The 12,606-nt window shown below is 41.3% G+C and overlaps 1 protein-coding gene across 1 annotated transcript; it reads left to right on the top strand.

The window, feature by feature from the left end:
- The first annotated feature begins 4,734 nt into the window (after positions 1-4,734).
- On the top strand, positions 4,735-7,481 carry GNRH1 (gonadotropin releasing hormone 1). The gene is made up of 3 exons (XM_068974730.1): positions 4,735-4,881; positions 5,850-5,945; positions 7,440-7,481. Exons 1-3 carry the CDS (start codon positions 4,741-4,743, stop codon positions 7,479-7,481), a joined length of 279 nt encoding a protein of 92 aa, XP_068830831.1. The 5' UTR covers positions 4,735-4,740.
- The last annotated feature ends 5,125 nt before the right edge of the window (positions 7,482-12,606 follow it).

Genomic DNA, 12,606 nt, shown 5'->3' with positions numbered 1-12,606 from the left:
ACTAGATAAGCTAATGATCTCCATTGAGAAAACTTGTACTCATGTTTAGAGCAACATGTATTATGCTGTAATAGTCTTTTAGCTATAATTTCAAAGCAATGAAATATATATTCATTTTCTTACAAAGTTTACCATCATAAATCAAGACTTGGGGGTATTTTCTCCAACTGTTCATTTTATGAATTGGCAATAAATCTACTCCTAGTCAACTTTAAATCATCTTTAATATATGAAAAACCCTAATAGTTTTTTTAAATCTCCAAGGAAATATTGTCTTTAAAAGGTACAACTCTACAAGGAAAAGCAGTTATTATTTTTCACAAAGTACCTTATGCAAGGATTAATTATCTGAAACCCTGTCACAACCTTAGATATGTCAGCAGGAGTTCATGAGTCCTTCCTGCTGAGATTTTACATTACATTAGGACAAAGAAGGTTTCCACCTGTCATTCAGCAAGATTGTGTGTGTTATATTCATTCGCTCAGTTGTGTCTGACTTTGTGACCTCATGGGCTCCTCTGTCCATGGGCTACCCAGGCAAGAATATTGGAGTGGGTTGCCATTTACTCCTCCGGGGGATCTTCCCGAGCCAGGGATCAAACTCACGTCTTTTGCGTCTCCTGCATTGGGAGGTAGATTATTTACCACTAGCTCTACCTACTAAATCATTATTGTTACATTTTAGTAATTTTGAGGTGCTTTTTTTAAATGCTAAAAGAAGCCATTTTCCCTTTATAGAGCCATATTTTAAAATTTAGCAGATTTATAAATTTAGGGGGGGAAAAGTGTATAACTATAAAATTCAATTATTTATATCCTATTTACTAAATTCAGCTTCATGGCAAATTGATCTGTCGTTGGAACTGTGACAAGGATCAGTTTGTCACCAAACCTCCACATTCCATTAATTGTATATTTGTTTGATACCCGATTTGGTGCTGTGGAAATAAACAAGTTTGGCCTTTGCCCTTGAGATCTATGACAGTGCTAAGGCAGGCTTCAAGGGCATGACGCATAGTGAAGGAATTCACAGACCATGTGGCTGCATTCATCTAAAAATTTCAAAGCATTTTTCAAAGACTGAATGTCAGTTGGCTACCAGTAATCCAGGGAAGCTTAACCAGGGATAAAAGATTAACATGACAAGGGTCAAAGTCTCAACTCCCCTTTCATTAGTCTCAACCAAAGACACATCTGCTTCAGCAATACTGTTACAAGCACATGACAACTTAAACAGCATCCATCGTTCAAACAAAATGGACTCTTGTTGAAAACCAGCCTCTCATTACCTTCTTAGGGAGATGAGGTTCCATTCCTCCATGTCAGAATGGTCCTTAAATTATTCAAAGTGTCTAAGTGAGATAAAAAGTCAATCACTTATTATTTTCTAATTCCCCCTAGATTTGCAATTAAAGTTCATCCTCTTCTCTACCCTATCACAGATCTGACAACCTCCACAGAGGTGTCTGGGCAAAGAAGTTTATTTGGGTGGACCAACATTGCTTGTTATGCCAAAATCCTTGCAGATGTAATTATTTCCAGAGAACACTGGGCAACAGCTGACTGAGCTAGCATCCTACTCAAGGAGAAATTTCCAATCTTAACTCTAAAGTGAATACACATCCAGTTATTTTGAAACAATTTACTGCTTAGCATAGCGAATGTAACAGACCTTCATCCAACTGGACATGAAGATTTAATTCTGAGTCAGTTAAAACACATCTTTGATCCAGAAAAGGAAACAGCTCTAATCAGGTTAAAAGGTCCTTACCTTTCATTCATTCATTCCAATCTATTGAATGCTGACTAAATGCTGGGACTTATTAATAGATGTTTAAATAATATGCAATCGTAGAGTATCATGACTTACTGGGGTAAATTAGGAGAAGATAATCATGTATTCAAATAAATATAATAAAGAGTAATGGTTCTCTTTTTTAAATGGTTTTACTGTGTAAATACAACGTCCAGCAGCTCACTTCTGCGTTGGAATGTCTATCTCTGAAATTTAGATCATGAGATCTGCTTTGCAGGGCTGTAATAATGAGCAAGGTTAGCCTCATTCACATACCATATTATTTCTCATCTTTGTACTCCCATGACCTTTAGCATAGGGATTTGTATCTTTTAACTCAATAACCATCTACTGAAATGAGCTGAACCTCTGGCTGGCTATTTTTGCACTTAGCACATTCAAACTGCAACATTTCTCCTTACCTTTTTGATACTGTAGAAGGCTTGTAAGAAAGGCTATGTGGTATATACAGGATGGAATACTACTTAGCCAAAAAAAAGAATGGAATAATACCATTTGCAGCAACATGGATGGACCTAGAGATTATTATACTAAGTAAACCAGACAGACAAACATCGTAGGCTGTTGTTTCTGTGTGAGATCTCAAACACGATACAAATGAACGTATTTACAAAACTGAACTAGAATCCGAGACATAGAAAACACACTTAGGGTTACCAGAGGAAAAAGGTGGGGGATAAATGAGTTTGGGATCAGCAGATGATACACATTACTATATATAAAACATAAACAACAAGGACATACTGTATAGCACAGGGAACTACACTCAATATTTTGTAATAACCTATAAGGGAAAAGCACCTGAAGAAGAATATATATATTTTTGTGTATGTGTATATACACACAGACACACACATACACACACACATACACATATGGGCTTTCCTGGTAGCTCAGCTGGTAAAGAATCCACCTGCAATGAAGGAGACCTGGGTTTGATCCCTGGGTTGGGAAGATCCCTGGAGGAGGGCAAGGCAACCCATTCCAGTGTTCTGGCCTGGAGAATCCCCATGGACAGGGCAGCCTAGTGGGCTACAATCCACAGGGTCAGAGAGTCAGACACAACTGAGTGAGTAAGCACATACATACATATTTATGTATGTATAATTGAATCACTTTGCTGTACACCTGAAATTAACACAACATTGTAAGTCAACAATACTCTAATTTTTAAAAATAAAGAGACTTCCCCCGGTGGTCCAGCAGTTGAGATTCCACACTTCCACTGGAGAGGGTGTGAGTTCGATCCCTGGTTGGGGAATTAAGATCCTGGATGATGGGGCCAAAAAAGTTAAATAAATAGACCTGCTGTATACACAAGGAACTCTACCCAATACTCTGTGATGACCTATAAGGGACAGAGTTGGGAGAGAGAGCGGGTATATGTATGTGTGTGCCTGGTTCCCTTTGCTGTACAACAGAAGGTAACAGCCTTGTCGATCAACTATACTCTGATAAAAATTTAAAAAAATAATAAATAGTCAAAGAAGAAACCTGGAGGGTAGAAGACTAGGGGATTTCCAAACTCCTACCATCTACTTTAGCGATTCTGTATGGGTTTGGGACAGTACCAATACTCACTTCTTATAACTCAGCTCATTTTACACATGGGGAATCTAAGGGCTGAGACCTGCTCCTATACATCCTGACTATACCATTACTATTACATGGGCTCCTCTGTGACAGTTTCCATGTGTGCCATTTAGCATGACTTAGTCTAAGACACCTATTTTCCTTGAACTCTTGATTGGCCTGTCAGTTTCCTCAAGGGAATTCTACATAGCTAGATTTTAATCTCTGAATTGTGGCCTTGACTATAAAAGTCTTAGGTGAGATTTTAATGGCCAAGATTTAACTAAATTTAACAGATACACCAGTGGGTGTTCCAATTATATACACCATTAAGGGCTTGATGTGAGGCTTTAAGAAATTACTATTTAAAAAAACAACAAATCATAGTCCATGTGCAATGCAGTTTACCAGTGGGGAAGATTTCAGTGTCTTGGAAAAGCTTCATATAAAAAGGAAGCTAGAAAAATGAACAGTCAGATTCAACACACTTCAAAGGAAGCTTGAGATTTGGGGGACTCTCCGCTCTCAAACAGGTAAAATGCTTTGTATTTCTAAAACTTTTGTTTAGACTGCATGCTATTGTCTGTCCATAGGGCATTTTATACCCTAAGGGCTTAAGGCCAGGTGTGGTGTCTAAAGAAGCCTTGACCTTCTTGGTCCTTGTCACCTCCAGCCACAGAGCTCCAGCCTGTGGGGAACTGCAAGAGCTCATCAACCAATATTTGGTTCTGTCTTTAGCTTCTTCCCCATCAATGGAAATTTAATCTGTAAGAATTCTACATGTCATCAGATGGCTGAAGGCTTCTGTGGCCAGGGAGGCAGCTGGTCTGGGACTTGGAGCTTTGAAAGGTGTGAGGTCTTCTCTCATACTCACAGATGGTCCAGTCAGCGGCCATGTGGAAGACCAAAGGACACACACTCAGCAAAACACAATTAGCACCATAGAGTAACCATTTAATGTCAAGCAACTTTTATTAACCAGAGACTTCTAGTCAGAGCCACTTTTCAGAGCAGATGGCCCAGTTTTCTTTATCTCAGGAAAGAATCTCAATCACAGGGGGAGAAAGTACTAAAGCAAAAAGTGAATTTGATAAAGGTGGAATCCTGAGGTTTGGATAACCAAATAAATAATAAAAATCAGAATAGTTTAGTTCTGAAAAGTACTCAACATGTTAGTTTAAAGGACTGGCTTTGTCTCCAAGGCAAGGAAGTACCTTTATGTGAAAACTGTAGATCACTCCCACTTTCGTCTTCTGCTGCGTGAGTGACCCCAGCGTTAGGCTTTTCACCAAAGAGGTCTTTGCTTAACCCATTCTGGGTCTATTTTTATCACTGTGTTGATATTCCTCAGAATGGAGCTGACTCCCAAACTTCTAGCTGGACTAATCCTGCTGACTTTCTGTGTGGTGGGTTGCTCTGGTCAACACTGGTCCTATGGGCTGCGCCCTGGAGGAAAGAGAAATGCTGAGAATGTGGTTGATTCTTTCCAAGAGGTAAGTCCCTCTCAACTTCAAAATGAGACATGGATTATGTGATCCAATTGAAGCTTATTAAAATCCTCTGTGTGCCCAAGTTTGCTATGGATTCTTGTCCCTGACACAGGTATTCCTGGGGAGATAAGGCACTTCCCAAGTCAAGCCCCATTCCTGCTTTAATTCAGAGACCCATGGAACAAAGAACAGGAATGATTTCAGAGGAACAGGTGCAAAGGAGCAAGCTATACTCTAAGGATACAGAATTGTCAAAAGACCTAGAAACAGTAAGGCTTCCCAGGTGGTTCAGTGGTAAAGAATCATCTGTCTGTAATGCAGGAGACCTGGGTTCCACCTCTGGGTCATGAAGATCCCCTGGAGGAGGAAATGGCAACCCACTCCAGTACTCTTGCCTGGAGAATTCTATGGACAGAGGAGCCTGGCAAGCTACAGTTCATGGGGTTGCAAAGAGCTGGACATGACTGAAGTGACTTAGCACATGCACAGTATGAAATAAGCCCAGAATCCTCTCCACAGACTATTTGGTGAAGCAATTCTCTATTAACTATGACATATTTAGTAAAAACTAGAAAATTAGATCAATCCTAGTCATAACTATAAGCTCTTGTATTTTTTTTTGTATACCATCTCCTTGTGAGGTTCAAAGGACTTCATTTTCATCAGCTCTAGGGAGAAAAATATTCTCTCTCCTTACTATGGCCTCCAGAGCTGCACACCAATCTATAAAAGTGTCTGACAGCATCCCATAAAAAAAAAATTTAAAAATCCTACATGTTGGATGGTGCAGCCATAAAAAAAAAATTAACATTTTTTAAAAGGAGAATTGAAAAATATAAAGTCCCCATCCCAACTCGCAACCTTCTCAGTCCCATAGTCCCCTGACTTCACCTTCCACACACAATTTTTGGTGGAAACGAAAAATCCCATTTCATTTCTTTACCTCCATCTTCAATAATCTTTATTCGCAGATAGCCAAAGAGGTCGATCAGCCAGTAGAACCTAAGCACTGTGGGTGCATTGTTCACCAGTCCCATTCTCCTCTGAGGGACCTGAAAGAAGCTCTGGTGAGTTACAGTGTTAACAACTTGGAGCTTTGGAGATGGATGGGTCCTGGGTACCGCCTCTTTGGTCATCCTCTTAGGACAACTCCCTCTCAGCCGCTGCAGGGCTTACCTTCCTGACGGCCTGAATTCCTCTTGTACTGGGCCCTTGTCATTTCTTAACGCCCTTTTTCAGTGGTTACACAGTGCTAATGGCTGGAATCTTTTTTCATTTCTTAAATTGAAATCTCTTTGCAAACGGTGTCCACTAATCTCAGCTCTGGCTTAGGAATGACTGACAAATTTCCTTCCATAGCTACATGTCAGTGCTTCAAGTATATTCATCAAACTCTCTAGATTATTCTACTCTAGGCTAAATCACACTTCTCCACCAAATTCTTCAAGATTTCTTGGTATAACACAGTTTTCCCCAGGAAATGTAGAAATCAAAACTGGTACGGTACAGAATTTTCTTTTCGGATTAAAAAAATCCCCAACTGATCAATATACAATTCAGAGCTACAGATTTGATTTCTGGTTTTCTGATTGGACAAACCAGTTTCCAAATTTCCACCATAAATGGAACCCTACTAACTCAATGTAGGGTTTTTTTTTTTTTAATATATAAAGAGACTTGAATATAGAAATTGAATCCTGAATTCAATATTGATATTCTCTGAGCAATGTGGTCCACTTATTTGCAGCAGTTAGAAGGCATTACAGGCTTTACTGCTGGCTCAGATGGTGAAGAATCTGTCTGCAGTGTGGGAGACCTGAGTTCAATCCCTGAGTTGGGAAGATCCCCTGGAGAAGGGCATGGCAACCCACTCCAGTATTCTTGCCTGGAGAATTCTATGGAGAAAGCATGACAGATCATTTTCAGTTATGCCCAGGAACAGAGAAAGCCTGAATACATCACATCTGCAGATGAGTGACAGGACAAAGAAAAAGCGGACAGGGACTTCTCTGGTGGTCCACTGGCTAAGGCTCTGTGCTCCCAACCCAGAGGGCCCAGGTTCAATCCCTGGTCAGAGAACTAGATCCCACATGCCGCAACTAAGACCAGGTGCAGCCAAATAAATTTTTAAAAATAAATCAGTAAAATGTAAACACCACTCTTTTTTTAAAAAAAAGTGGACAAATATCTTTATTTCCTTTTTTTTTCAATCCTACTTACCTCATGATAAAATAAAAGCAAGCTGTGACATTTTCTGACTATGACACTAGAAAGACAGAATTGAAGCAAAGACTGGATTAGTAGTAGATGAACAAGTCCAAAGACAAACTTCTCTTTCACCTCTGTCCTCACACCCTATACTTAGAAACAATGTATTAATAGATCTTATGTTTATTTGATTTATAAAGCATGATCCAACTCTCTAGCACTTTTTAGTATGAAAAAAACAAATGGATTTATTATTTAAATATCAATATTTTTTAAAATTTAAATGTCAAAAAAAGTTGACATTCAGCTCAGAAAATCAACTTTGATTTATTTATTACTGACTTATTTTTCAGGAAAGTCTGATTGAAGAGGAAACTGGGCAGAGGAAAATATGAATCCACAGGACCAGAAAAACTGATAACACTGAAGTATAATTCTGATTTTGAAATCTGTGACCCATTTAACGTCTGTAAATTGTGTGAATTCCAGAAATTCTTACACCAGGTTGCATGGACTTCATGATGGAAGTGCTTGTATTGGGAATAAAATGGCATAAATGTGAAGTTTTTCTCTAACTCAGAACTCTGGTGTGGGAGGGACATGGTAAGCCTCCATGCATACTAGTGTGTTAAGTCACTGTAGTCCTGTCCAGCTCGTTGTGACCCTATGGTCTGTAGCCACCAGGCTCCTCTGTCCAAAGGATTCTCCAGGCAAGAATACTGGAGTATGTTGCCAGGCCCTCCTCCAGGGGATCCTCCTGACTCAGGGATCGAACAAGCGTCTCTTATGTCTCCTGCACTGGCAGGCAGGTTTTTTTACCACTAGTGCCACCTGGGAAGCCCACAAGCCTCCAAGGGGGTACTCCTAAATGTGTTGACTGCGTGGGGGGTGGGGTACAGAGAAGAGGAGGTAACACAAAGGCAGTGTTATTGTTGACTCAAGGAATCCCATGGCTCCCTTCCTCCTCCACTCCCACCACCACCCTGCACTCACAGGACAATCGCTCTAAGCCCAATACCAATTCAGTCCAGTTTTCTATGGGGTGAAAGCTTTCTCTCTGACCTACAGAAGTTAGATGGGCCCAAGGCCAAAGTTTCCCCACTCACCCCAGATTGTCTCCAATCCCTTTGTAAGTCAACCAGAGCCTAAGAAAGGCCTCGGGGAAAGAAGGCCTCACTGGGCTCCTGGTCCAGCGATCCTTTGGGCTCCATTTGGTCCCTCTAGGTTCATCAGAGCAAGAGGTGCATAATGAGATTTGGACCAAGCCCTAAAAATAATACTGTTCCCCTGTCTGAGTTTTCTGATTATTTCAGTTCAGAAACATATGGATTATAGTCAGTTGAAGACAGGTGTCAGGTGTTCCTGTGTCCCCTGGTCAAACAGCACTGGCACCATTCATTCTCCAGAATGGACTAGATATAATAGATGCATAAATATTTTCACTAACCCCTGAAACAGCCTTGGAAAATGGATGTTATTACTTCCCTTTAAAATGAGGAGAACAAGATGGCGCAGGAGTAGGTGGACGTGGAGTACGTCTCTCTCAATGGATACATCAGGAATATACCTTCAGGCACAGAAGTGCATGCAGAACACCAGCTGAGAGCGGACAGGGGTACCTGACCAGCGGAAATGAATATATAAACCCGCGCAAAGCTCGGTAGGAACTAGGGGGAAAAACAGGAGTGTCTGTAGGGCTGGACCCACCCTCGGCGGGTGGGGGAACTGAAGCAGGGGTCTGATACCCACATGGGGGCAACTGTCTGCATCAGAGGAGAAACATGTAAGGCTGAGAGTGAAACAGCTGATTTGTAGCAGCCTAAATGGAATGAGAATCAGACAGTCCTGCCACAGCCATACATACCCCAGAGGGCGCAGCAGCTGGGAGCTGGAGTTTAGGGATTGTGGAGCAATCCCAGAGTGAGGGCTGCTGTTGACTGCGGAGAGACAGACTGAGGGGATGTGAGGAAGGAGACTGTGGTGGGAAATGCCCGTGGAGGAAAAACAGGCAGCCATGAAAGCAAGGTGATACTGGTGAGTCATGCATAGTGGGTGGAGCCATCACCATAGCCTCTCTCCCTTCCACACGCCAGCATTGGCAGCTGAATAATAGAGAGGCTGGCCCATCAAACGCCTGACACACTGAACCACAGAGTAGGGCCCCACCCAGGGTGCCCCTTTAAGTACTTGATGCGCTGATCTACAGAGTAGGACCCCAGCCAGCCCCCGCCCCCTCCCCACCCCTTTATGTGCCTGATGTGCCAAACAACAGAGAAGGACCCCAGTCACGGAAGCCCTCTAAATGCCTGAATAGGCAAAGCTATGGAGAAAGACTGGCCAAAGAGGCCTTCTAATAGCCAGCTACAAGAGGTTTGCAAAAAGACTCTGATAGGGCCATAATTCTTGTGGTGGAGGATCTCTCTGGTGGCTCACATGGTAAAGTGTCTGCCTATAATGCTGGAGACCCAGGTTCCATCCATGGGTCAGGAAGATCCCCTGGAGAAGGAAATACAACCCACTCCAGTACCCTTGCCTGGAGAATCCCATGGATGTAGGAGTCTGGTGGGCTACAGTCCATGGGGTCGCATAGTCGGACATGATTGAGCAACTTCACTTTCAGGAAGTCCATGCCCCTGCACACTGGCACCGCCAGAGTTCCCACAAGCAAAGCAGCTGTGCCATCTTCATGCTCAACTCTCACTGGGCAGAGCTGCCACAGGCAAAAAGTCTTCAGCCTCCTCGGTAGTGTCCAACTCTTTTCGACCCTGTAGACTATGGCCTGCCAGGCTTCTGTCAGGAAAGGGTGTTCTCCAGGCAAGAATACTGGAGCATGTTGGCAAATATTGGTTGCCATACTCTTCTCAGTTCAGTTCAGTCACTCAGTCATGTCCGACTCTTTGCGACCCCATGAATCGCAGTACGCCAGGCCTCCCTGTCCATCACCAACTCCTGGAGTTCATCCAAACTCATGTCCATCGAGTCAGTGATGCCATCCAGCCATCTCATCCTCGGTCGTCCCCTTCTCCTCCTGCCCCCAATCCCTTCCAGCATCAGGGTCTTTTCCAGTGAGTCAACGTTTCACATGAGGTGGCCAAAGTATTGGAGTTTCAGCTTTAGCCTCAGTCCTTCCAATGAACACCCAGAACTGATCTCTTTTAGGATGGACTGGTTGGATCTCCTTGCAGTCCAAGGGACTCTCAAGAGTCTTCTCCAACACCACAGTTCAAAAGCATCAATTCTTCGGCCCTCAGCATTCTTCACAGTCCAACTCTCACATCCATACATGACCACTGGAAAAACCATAGCCTTGACTAGACAGACCTTTGTTGGCAAAGTAATGTCTCTGCTTTTGAATATGCTGTCTAGGTTGGTCATAACTTTCCTTCCAAGGAGTAAGCATCGTTTAATTTCATGGCTGCAATCACCATCTGCAGTGATTTTGGAGCCGCCCAAAATAAAGTCTGACACTGTGTCCACCATTTCCCCATCTATTTCCCATGAAGTGATGGGATCAGATGCCATGATCTTAGTTTTCTGAATGTTGAGCTTTAAGCCAACTTTTTCACTCTCCTCTTTCACTTTCATCAAGAGGCTCTTTAGTTCTTCTTCACTTTCTGACATAAGGGTGGTGTCATCTGCATATCTGAAGTTATTGATAGGGTGTATCAAATAGTGAGAACTCACACAAAGGAAACCACTTGAATACAAGACCCAGCATCACCCAACCACCAGTAGCTCCCTGTGCAGGATGCCTCATCTAAACAACAAACAAAACAAAATACAAATGCAATCATCAGCAGAAAGGACTACCACCTCATTCAGCCTTGCTCATCAGAGTAAAAACAAACAAACAAAAACTCAGCACAAATCTCACCCTATAAGAAGCTTACAGAAGCCACTGGACCAACCTTAGGAGGGCAGGAACCAAAAGGAAGAAAGAATTCAACCTTGAAGCCTCGGAAAAGGAGATCTCAAACACAATAAGTTAAAAAATATCTAATGAAATTCAGAGAAACACTACACAAATGAAGGAACAAACTAGAAACACAGAAGTCCAAATCAATGAAGATTTGGCAAACTACCTGAAAAAGAATTCAGAATAATGATAACAAAGATGATCAAAAACCTTGAAAACAAAATGGATAAAATGCAAGAATCAATTAAGAAAGACCTAGAAGAATTAAAGAATAAACATGCAGAGACAAACAACACAATTACTGAAATTACAAATACTCTGAAAGGAATCAAAAGCAGAATATCTGAAGCAGAAGAATGAATTGGTGAGATGGAAGATAAAATGGTGGAAATAACTTCTGAAGACCAGAATAAAGTAGAAAGAATGAAAAGAGCTTAGGATAGTCTCAGAGACCTTCGGGACAATATCAAACACACAAACATTAAAATTGTAGGGGTCCCAGAAGAAGGACAGAAAAAGAAAGGGTATGAGATATTTTTGGAAAAGATTAGAGTTGAAAAGTTCCCCAACATGGAAAAGGAAATAGTTAATGAAGTCCCAGAGGCACAGAGTCCTATACAGGAAAAACCCAAGGAGAAACATGCCAAGACACATACTAATCAAACTAACAAACACTAAACACAAAGAAAGAATTTTAAAAGCAGCAAGGGAGAAGCAACAAGTACATACAAGGGAAACCTCATACGCTTAACAGCTGATCTTTCAGCAGAAACTCTGCAGGCCAGAAGGGAATGGCAGGATCTATTTAAAGTACTGAAAGGGGAAAACCTACAACCAAGATTACTGTACGTGGTAAGGATCTCATTCAAAATTGATGGAGAAACAAAAACCTTTTCAGACAAGCAAATGTTAAGAGAATTCAGTACCACCATACCAGCTTTACAACAAATATTAAATGGACTTACATAGTCAAGAAATACAAGAGAAGAAGAGAGATCTACAAAATCAACCCCAAACAATTAAGAAAATGGCAATAGGAACATATATATCAATAATTACTTTAAATGTAAATGGATTAAATGCTCAAACAAAAGGACACAGACTGGATGAATGCATTAAGAAAAAAAAAAAAAAGACCCATACATGGCTGTCTACAAGAAACCCACTTCAGTCCTCAAAACACATATAGACTGAAAGTGAAAGGATGGAAAAATATATTCCATGCAAATGGGAAGCAAAAGGAAGCTGGCGTAGCAATCTCATAGCAGACGAAATAGACTTTAAAATAAAAATGAGATAAGGAAGAGATGAGGAAGGATACTACATAATGATCGAGGGATCAATCCAAAAGGAAGACATAACAATTGTAAATATCTATGCACCCAACATAGGAGCACCTCAATACGTAAGACAAACACTAACAGGCATAAAAGGAGAAATTGACAGTAACACAGTAATAGTAGGAGACTTTAACACCCCACTCACACCAATGGACAGATCATCAAAACAGAAAATTAATAAGGAAACACAAGTCTTAAATGATACTTTAGATGAGATGGATCTCATTGATATCTTTGGGACATTCCATCCAAATGCAGAAGAAT

The sequence above is a fragment of the Capricornis sumatraensis genome, chromosome 6 (assembly GCF_032405125.1).
Source record: "Capricornis sumatraensis isolate serow.1 chromosome 6, serow.2, whole genome shotgun sequence".
Taxonomy (NCBI): Eukaryota; Metazoa; Chordata; class Mammalia; order Artiodactyla; family Bovidae; genus Capricornis; species Capricornis sumatraensis.
The sequence above is the reverse complement of the archived record's forward strand: the minus strand, read 5'-3'. Positions and strand labels throughout refer to the sequence as shown.

Coding starts and splice junctions, on each gene's coding strand:
- GNRH1 (XM_068974730.1), top strand. CDS start 4,741: ATGGAGCTGACTCCCAAACTTCTAGCTGGACTAATCCTGCTGACTTTC. Junction 4,882..5,849: donor TGGTTGATTCTTTCCAAGAG/GTAAGTCCCTCT, acceptor CTTTATTCGCAG/ATAGCCAAAGAGGTCGATCA. Junction 5,946..7,439: donor GGGACCTGAAAGAAGCTCTG/GTGAGTTACAGT, acceptor CTTATTTTTCAG/GAAAGTCTGATTGAAGAGGA.